The 9,999-nt window shown below is 39.8% G+C and overlaps 1 protein-coding gene across 1 annotated transcript; it reads left to right on the top strand.

The window, feature by feature from the left end:
• Positions 1-524: 524 nt before the first annotated feature.
• B3GALT1 (beta-1,3-galactosyltransferase 1) lies at positions 525-1,505 on the top strand. Its single transcript, XM_077751217.1, has one exon. The coding sequence runs from the start codon at positions 525-527 to the stop codon at positions 1,503-1,505; it is 981 nt and encodes a 326-aa protein (XP_077607343.1).
• Positions 1,506-9,999: the final 8,494 nt, after the last annotated feature.

Below are 9,999 nucleotides of genomic sequence, written 5' to 3' on the forward strand. Positions count from 1 at the left end.
CTCTTGTGATGAGGGAAAACCCATTTTAATGACTAATGTTCAGTTTACTTCATATTCCTCTAGAGTTTATAATCTAATACTTGTTAATTGAGTATGAATATACATAAATAACTTCTATCAAGGGGAAAAAAGGGAGGCCGATCATATTGGGGAATTTTCAGTAGTGGTGGAAATGAATGATTATGTTTTGGATTTTAGTCACCATGGGTAATCCTAACACCCTTATTCTGTTTATGCGGGGATGTAAAGTGACTGAAGAAATCTAAACAAAAACTGTATTTTATTGATTTTGCAGAGTTAAAAGAAAGATTTGGGAAGCATGGAACCTTCCAGCAGGTTTGGAAGAAAGTAGAGGGAATGCAGAGGTGCCAGACTGCCACGAAGACCCATGGACAATCCCGCAATCACACTTCTGTATCGAACTTTAAGATTCATTAGTAATATGCTGCCTTTGCAAGATGAAAAGAAAGTAATGCCAAGAAGGCATATTCTTCAGTATTTGGAATAGACGCGCTCTCAAGACAATGGCTTCCAAGGTGTCCTGTCTATATGTTTTGACAGTCGTGTGCTGGGCCAGCGCCCTCTGGTATCTGAGTATAACTCGTCCCACTTCTTCCTACACTGGCTCCAAGCCGTTCAGCCACCTAACAGTCGCCAGGAAAAACTTCACCTTTGGCAACATAAGAACTCGACCTATAAACCCACATTCTTTTGAATTTCTTATAAATGAGCCCAACAAATGTGAGAAGAACATTCCTTTCCTGGTTATCCTCATCAGCACCACCCACAAAGAATTTGATGCCCGCCAGGCAATCCGAGAGACGTGGGGGGATGAGAACAACTTCAAAGGGATCAAGATAGCCACTCTCTTCCTTCTGGGCAAGAATGCCGATCCCGTGCTGAACCAGATGGTGGAGCAAGAGAGCCAGATCTTCCACGACATGATTGTGGAGGACTTCATTGACTCCTACCATAACCTTACCCTTAAGACATTAATGGGAATGAGATGGGTGGCCACTTTTTGTTCAAAAGCCAAGTATGTCATGAAAACAGACAGTGACATTTTTGTAAACATGGACAACCTTATTTATAAACTACTAAAACCCTCCACCAAGCCAAGGAGGAGGTATTTTACTGGCTATGTCATCAATGGAGGACCAATCCGGGACGTCCGCAGTAAGTGGTACATGCCCAGGGATTTGTACCCTGACAGTAACTACCCACCTTTCTGTTCGGGGACTGGCTATATCTTTTCAGCGGATGTGGCTGAACTCATTTATAAGACCTCACTCCACACAAGGCTGCTTCACCTTGAAGATGTATATGTGGGACTGTGTCTTCGAAAACTGGGCATACATCCTTTCCAGAACAGTGGCTTCAATCACTGGAAAATGGCCTATAGTTTGTGTAGGTATCGCCGAGTTATCACCGTGCATCAGATCTCTCCGGAAGAAATGCACAGAATCTGGAATGACATGTCAAGCAAGAAACATCTCAGATGTTAAGATTTTTACCAATGTAAATACATTTCTTTTCTTTTTTAAGAAATGGGGCCTAGGGTGTTGGTATTTAACAAGTGTCACCGGGGGAAATGAACTGGTGAAGGGGTTTTATAAAAAGTTTTTTCTTCCCACTCCTAGTTTCTTTCTTCGATTGCCAGTTTACGAATGTCAGGCTCTGGTCATAGAAACAATACACGAGTTAAAAGGGCCAGATTTCATTCTCAGGTCCTAAGGCATTGCATTTATCTCAAAAAGCAACTTCCTGACAACTGCTAGGATTTACATACTGTGCATCTGAGATAAAAATCTGGTTCTCGGACACGGAAACTCACTGTAATGTCTTCATATCATCTCTGCAAAAATGAATAAGTAAATAACTCTTTTTCAGAAGTAATTCAGAAATAGTTCACAGTCAGGAAGACACACTCAATGTGATTGTTAACATTGTGTGTGCCGTTATATTGAATTTTTACATATATTGCCATGGAACATGTACAGTGTTTGCTGTCCCAGCAAGAAATGAACTTAGGCCTGGCAGGAAGGCTTCAGTTAAATAAATGGAAATCTAAACTTGAAAATTAAATAGTCTGTATGTTTGGAAGACAACTCTGCCTGCTCATCCAAGGATTAAACCTGGTCATTGGGTGGAATGTATATAAAATGCTACTTAACAAAATAAACAAGAGCATTTTTTTTGTTTGTTTTTTGCTCTTTCAGAACAAACATTACCCAGTGCCTCAAAGGAGATTTTGCCAAAATTAATCTCACCTGCCTGCCTCCAACAGTGTTGCTAAGCACATTTTACAGTTTCTGACAGAGGCAGGCACGTGTGTGTAGAAATAAGTTGGTAGGAGGGCAGAAACAATAAATTACATGGAGAAAATACAAACTTATGTATGCATTAAAATTAACATAAGCAAGCTTAGCAATAGTATGAGATGCCCCCTCCCCCCCCACACACACACATTTGCAAAGCATGTGAGAGAATCTTTTAATGGGTGCCAATTTTACTGAATGATTTTGCCCTATGGTTGATCGAGGTACTAGTCTAACATCTGAAACATACAAGTACCTCCAGCACCAATGCTTTTGGGAGGTGTTGTGGGAGCTCCGTGATTGAGGTTCAGGGGAAGGAAGGGCAGAGAAGCTTGGAATCAGTTTCTGTTGATATCATCATTTTTGTTGGGTCATGTGAGCAGGCATCTTAACCTTGCTGTGCTTCAATATGCTCATTTATAAAATGGAAGGAAAAAACACCTACCTCACAGGTGCTGTGAGAGCAAATTGCATATGCTAGGTATTTTGAGATCCTTAATTTAAAAGGTGCTAATGCAATGTGTCATGCGTTACGCCAAATGCTAAAATAATTAATTACAATGATGGTCATTGTAATCAGTAGTCGTAACATCGGCTTACATGTAAAATCTGCCAAAAGAAAGATCGAATATGAACTATTAGTGCATCTGGTTTTTCTAAGACTTTCTGACTTTTCCCTGGATATCTTAGGTGTTTGGAGAAGCTTCAATTTCTCTACCATTTCTTCTGGTTTTAATGAATAAGTTTTTACTTCAGTGCATTGCCTTGATTTCCCAGGGTGCTGAAAGTGAAGGCAGCTGCCTTTCTTCAGGGAGGAGCCTCTGGCTGGAAGTATATTACAATAATTGAATCACATGCTTTGCAAAATGTATTATATCCCATCAACTTAGGTCTCAGGAAACACTGATCTGAATTCTCAATAAAAACTTTGAGGAGTGACCGGTAAAGCTAGTCCCCCTCTATCAGAAGAACAGGCACTCAGCAAACCCACACATTGCACATCATCTATTCATTAGAAAACTTCTTTTTTTGTTTTCATTCAAAGAAAGCCCTGCAACTGAAAGAATGTAACTTTTCTTTTAACCTGACCTTTGGAAGTCCCCACTAGAAGTTGATAGCAAACAAGTAAACAAAATGAACAGATGGAAGTCATGGCCTATTTCTTGAAAACACTGGATCTTTTATTCCCAGCCCAAAAGAATGCAATATGAGACAGGCCTTCCTGTCCTTCAGTACATCTTCATCAAACAGTCAGCTGGACTGCCGAGTTTGATTGGAAAACAGCATTAGGTAGCCTGGGGAGAGATGGATCAGCACAAGGCGAGCCCCTCTCTAACCCCCAACCCTCCACTGCTGTGAGTTCCAGTCATTGGAAAAGTCTCATGACTTTGTACTTGGTTTGCATTTCAGTCACATAGCTGAATCAAGCCTCTGTCTTATACTACCCTTTTGCATTTACCTTATGCTCAGTCAAGCCACCTTCGCGTCAAGGAATTGCACATTATAAACATTGTATATGTACATCTATGAATTGTTTTCTGTGTGTGTGTGTGTGTGTGTGTGTACCTTATAAATGAGGCCCTAATCTTTAAAAGGAGCAAAAACAGAGAATCATATGTCTTAAACAACTATTTCCTAACTTTTTTATGCTAGGTAGTGCCCATGTGACGAACATGTAAATATTCATCAAAGACCATATGTATATATTTTAAAGGCATTTTTTCTTCTCCCCTGTACGTATAGCTAGAATCTGCTTGTTATGTACATTTTCTTCTGCATGGAGCTCGGTGAGGCAAGGCCATTTGTCCAGTGTTTCAATAGCTGAAAGCATGTTTGCCCTTCATTTTTTGAATGTTCAAAAAAAATGTTTAAGTCAAGTGATCATGAAAAAGCTCTAATTTTCTACTTTTCTTAATTTTTATGGCACTGGCCAAATTATGGTTTCAGTTATTTAAGCCATTTTTAAATGTATTATTATCATTTCTCTTACATAAAGTAATGTTTCAGACAGTATTGTACCAGGAGTCGTTCAGACAATTTTTATGAAAACCTTCTGACTGTCCCCCTACATGTTGTGTTCATTATGCATTGGATAACAAAAGGTATCAATAATTAGTGTCTGTGTTCTTAAATTTTCTTTTTTAAATTTAGTTTTGGAAAGAAAAAGTTTTATCTTTGCTGGCTAGTTTGCGTGGCTTTGGGTCTCCTCCTATTGAACCAAATGCCGGTTTCAATATGTAATATTGTATTTTTAAATAACCAGAATCAAAAAAATGAAGATCATTTCCAATTTGGATTAAATTCAGAAGAACAAAACCCCTTTGTGTGATGATATGGGGGAAACAAACTCTTTACAGAGAAGCTGAGGAAGGAGTTTTCCAGTCAAACCTCTTCTATCAAGACAATGGAACATTTACATAAAGCTTCTGGGATTCATTTTCTACCTTTCCTAAGATGTGGGTTTAGTGGGGGAATTGATGATGTCATTTCTTCTGTAAAGGTGAGGATCGTTTTTATAAGCAACAAAGTAACTTGTGAATGAAAGAAGTAATTTACTAGAGACGCTTGGTGATGATAATTGACATTTAGGTATATTGTTATATATGAATGATTGTTTATTTATGTATTTATTTGTCAAAATTGTACATACTATTTCGCCGAACGTACTTGTCTGTAAAAGTGCACTCTCCAGGTTTGTAGTACTATTTAGGGTTACATGGGTTGCCAATCAAGCTGCTAATCAGAATACTATTTTTTGTATCAATGTTATAACACTGAAAAATAGATGCTGAAGATGTCTTTACATTCAGTTTCTTCACCTTCCTCTTGAAATGTAAACTGTTGATTGAAAGCACGATGCCAATGTATAAGCCCATCTGTCATGAGGAAGATTATGGTTCCGTAAAGCTGATTTTTTTTAAACCATTGGGACAAATAAACAGAAGGAGAACGTATTTTCCACTGTGCTTCTTTTCTGGAAAAAAACCTCTTTGGTAAGATGCGATCATTAAAATTAGCGGATGCCTTGTTGTTTATCATTAACCTTCTCTGCAACCTCAATATAGGTAATAGTTCAGGTCATTCAGAGCTCATCCCAAGAGCCTAATGCTGTCAACTTAGAGATGGTTTGGTCCGTAGACTATGGGCTGCTCCAAGATTTAGAAAACTGGGATCTCCCTTGACTGTTGGCGGCCTCAGGAAAGTCTCTGTTTTGAATTCTGGCATGTTGAACATGTCAACAAATTACAATTCAGAGAGCAGATATTGATAACATGCTTGGTGAATTAGGACATATTAAATCTAAGGTAAAACTGTCATTCTTATGTGTCATCCACATATATCTTTTGGAATATTGCATACTACTTTAAAAGTTTGCTCGTACTGGAAAAATGCTATTCAGGCATTCTTAACAGCAGACAAGTAGATACTGATTGCTGATGCCTAACTTTGTAAGCAAGAGATTAATAGCTATTTAAGAGACAAAAGTTTCTATTATCAATCCTGAATTCACTTAAATAGGTCTTTTATTTTTAATGGAAATGTACCTGGATTTACTACCACTGTACCTCAGAGTTCAAAACGTTAAGTCCATCAGGTGAGCTAAAATACAGGAGTAAACAATGAAAACTTAAAATATATAGATTGGTGTTCGGTGTGACTTGTTTTTAAAGGAGCAACATCATGAGCAATATTGTAAAAGCCTGGTCTTAAAATCCAGGAGCATCAGTACCAAATGGGACTTTGTTAGAAATGCAAATTCTTGGAACTTACCAGAAACTTTGGGACGTGGCTGGGCAATCTATATTAACAAGCCCCGTAGGTGATTGTTGGCCACGGGAATGTTGAGAACACTGCGGGGGGCGAGGATTGGCCAGCTACTCTGTGAACCACAGCCGGCCTGCTGCCAAAGAGCTCAGAGTGGTTTACAGGATGAATATGTGCAAAGGCTCGATGAGGGGAGATACTGACATTGCACCCCAAACTAAGCAACATGCTTTCCTAATGGTAAGAATTCTACTCCTTTCATTTGTAGATGTGTATTGCCAAAAAAGTACTTTATTATTTTATTATTTTTCAATTTCATTAATACAGAAACTGTGAAGCTCTGTTTCTTGTTATTTAAGTCAGTTCATATGGATCTTCGATTTTTGCCTCTTAGCCTACAAGCTTAAAAATATTATCTGGTGGTTTACAGAAGTTTGCCAACCTCTGACTTAAAGAAACAGGGAGACATCTGACAAAGGTGTTACCTGCAAGTTTCCCCAATTTTAAATGAGAAGTCACATCAATAAAGCATGTGGAATTGTTTCTATGCAGCCAGGGAAATGACAATGTAGTCATGATCATGAATTGCATTGAAAACCGACAGCTGCATGTATTTTTTAAAAAAAAATATTTCCTTTTTCTCTCTGGGTGATTTTTAAAACTTATAAAAACTTGGTTCTAATTGTAACAATTATCCAAAGCTTAATTAATATATTGCTTAAAGATGTGCTGGTATTAGACCTAAGAGGGTGGGTTTCATATAGCTTGATTATCATAATTACAAGCATTCTATTTTCTCATTTACTTAATTGATTGTCAAAGCTTTCCAGATAAATTCACACTGCTGGAAGAGAATTGAATACATTTCTGACAGAGGAAAAAAAGATGGGGCTATTTAGAAGAATGATGTGTCCCAGAATATAATCCATATGAGCATGAAAAATTGCCCTTGATAATGTCTCCTTACCTCTTTGTTGGTTAAAGTAGGCATTTTTGTGAAATGAGAAAGAAATGAATGAAAAAGTATTATTGATTCAACTACATCTATAATAACACTGGCTCCACTGTCTCTTCAGCCAGAGGTGCCCAGCACTCAAGAAAAATTTTCCATTTAGTTTTCCTTTTAGAATCTATTAGTTTGGTACATTATGTCGACTATTTGTTATGCCTCTTGCAGTGACCTCAGTCCTCACCTAGGGGGGAGCATGGCGTGAAAGGTGATTTATTCTCTCTCTGAGGTTTATTCCAGAGCGTTTCCTCAGCACTGGCTGCCTGATATGGCAGGCGGGGCAGTGTTACGTGTGGGGATTTTGTGATGAAGACTATTTTTCAGTAGAGACAAGGATGACCTCACCAAGCGTGAGGTGAGGGAAAAGAAAACCTCAGAGACTTTCTCCCGTTGCAAAGCCTTGAATCTTCAGTGCCCATTCCTCGGGCTTCTTGTTGTTGTTGTTCAATTTAACAGTAGCCCCACTGAGGTAGTGTTACTGTTATTTGAGATAACAGATTAGGAAACTGAGGCAACAGAGTTGTGTAACTTACAGAGTGAGCTCAGGACCTCTGGCTCTAAAGGCTGTGTCTGTAACCAGTGCAGCATGCTGCCTTTGAAGGTAAGAACATACACCCCAACCCCAACTCCCACCACCCCACCCCTAGCCCCACGCCAATGGAAGGCATGGAATTATTTTCATTTGTTTGCAGATTGGAAGTCCCCTCACCACTTTCTTGGAGTTGTAATTTACATACTTTAACATTCACCCCTTTTAAGTTCTAGGAGTTTTGACAAATGATACATCAGGTAACCGTCGCCATCACCCAGATACGGAGCAGTTCATCACCTCCCAGGTTCTCTTGCCCTTTTGTAATGTTCCTTCTTCTCCAGCCCCTGGAAGTCATTGATCTCTTTCCTAACTTCTATTTTAAATGAGGTTTGCATTCTGTAGTCACCGTGTATAATGTTTAATGCTTAGAAAAAGTTTCTTCGGATAGCCCATTACAGCAATTTAGTGCAAAGAAAAGGAAAAACCTAGAGAGGAAGAGAATAGAACAAAAAAATCTTGAACAATGTGGAAGTGTAGGTAAAAGATTCTGTAATTTAAAAACCAACCACATTGATATGAGAATATCCAAATCTAATGAATATTAATAAGAAAGTGCCAGCCAAAAATCTATAATCCCGCTCACTCTGAGTCCAGCCCAGCTCAGTAGGAACTTTTAAGAGAGCTGCTATCCTTCAGAGCTCACACACACACACACACACACACATTTCTAAAAAGTAGAAAGAACAATCTATAAGTTCAATTATACTTTTTCCCTCTTGGAAGCAAAGGATCCTCTGGAGAGGCATCCATCACTTGCCAGCTCATTAAAAAGGCAAGCCCTCTCTGCACTGGGGGATTTGTCTCCACACTTGTCTCAAACCACACTCAGACAAGCTCTATTTCTGCATCTGCCTGTGCGCCCTTTCTATTGGTTTCTTCAACATCTGCTAGTCCACATTTCCTGTAGGAAAAGATAACTTCACAACTACAGGTTTCTCTTCAAACTTTATCGACAGAAGTATCTGAAGTAACTTGGAAAGCATGCCATTTGTAACAATATGCTCCTCAGTCCTACAGGCAATCCGAGCTATAAGCAGCCTGGTTGTGGGAGCAAAACAGGAGCCTGGGGCAGAAAGAACAGCATGAGGGACACATACACTCTACAACAATGCTGCTCACGTTGTAAAGTGCCTAGTAATTACCTGGGAATCTTGTTAAAATGCAGATTAGTAGTAGTTCGGGGTACAACCAAGGCTCTGATTTTCTGATAAGCTCTCAGGCAATGCCGATGCTCTAATGTCAAGATCCTAGTGTTCAGGCTAGATTCTAGAGATGCGAGCATTCAGTAAGCACCACACCAAAGGCTTTGGCACATATTGCCTCTAAACCTTCACAAAAACTTGTTTAAAGGTGTTAATGATTAAGGTGAGGTTTTGTTATGCCCGAAACGAGAGTCCCCAGAGACCTCCAAGGAGCCGGCACTGATGCAAGAACAAAAGGCTCTTCATTACAAGCTCGAGCAGGGGCTCACCCGTCTCCCGGTGCAGCAGCAGCAAGGTGAAGCCCGGAACAGTGGCGAGCAGGGTTTTTATGGGGGGAAGGGCGGGGGTGTTACCACGCACACGTTGTACGTTTTGCATCATTACATAAGCACCAATCATAATTGTACAGCACCCATAGTAACAGCATAGTAACCGTTTTGACCATTCAGTATCTGCAAGGCCTCCGTTACATTTGGCGGGACCCAATCATGACCTCTGAGAGTCTTTTAAAATGACCAATTATGAGGTGGGCTCAGAGAATCTAGTGGGGCTTCTGCAAGCAGTGATTGATTGGCAAGTTTGTACAAAGTAACTACCTGCAGCTCCCCACCCTGACTCCTCTACAAGACCACAGGAATGTTACACATTTCTTTTGATTGGCAGATCCGAGGGCGGTCCGAGGGTGGCCTCAGCTGAGGCTTTTCCTGGAACTGGGGCTACGTGCAGCCTGAGGTTGTTTCTAACGGAGGACTTCATTTCAGGCTCCTCAGTTTGAGTCTCTAATTCAGTCTTCAGTTAAACTCATTCTTCCTATTTCTTGCATGTATTTTCTCTAAGATCTAATGGGAGAAGGTTAAGGTCCTGGAGGAAGCAATACACCCAAGAAACAAAGGCAATAAAAGGCAAAATGCCACACTTATTTTGCTGATATGGTGCCCAGTAGCCCAATAAAGGATTCTGTCTTAAAAATCAAGCTGGCATTCATAACTTAAGTCCAGGTCAAAGGTGGCTTCATCTTCCCACCAATCACCAAACTCTTACCAAGCTTAAGGTAGGAAGACTTCGTAGCACATAGAGAAAAAGGAAGGATGTACGGCCACGCTACAAAACTCC

The sequence above is a fragment of the Crocuta crocuta genome, unplaced genomic scaffold (assembly GCF_008692635.1).
Source record: "Crocuta crocuta isolate KB4526 unplaced genomic scaffold, BGI_CrCroc_1.0 scaffold219, whole genome shotgun sequence".
Lineage (NCBI taxonomy): Eukaryota > Metazoa > Chordata > Mammalia > Carnivora > Hyaenidae > Crocuta > Crocuta crocuta.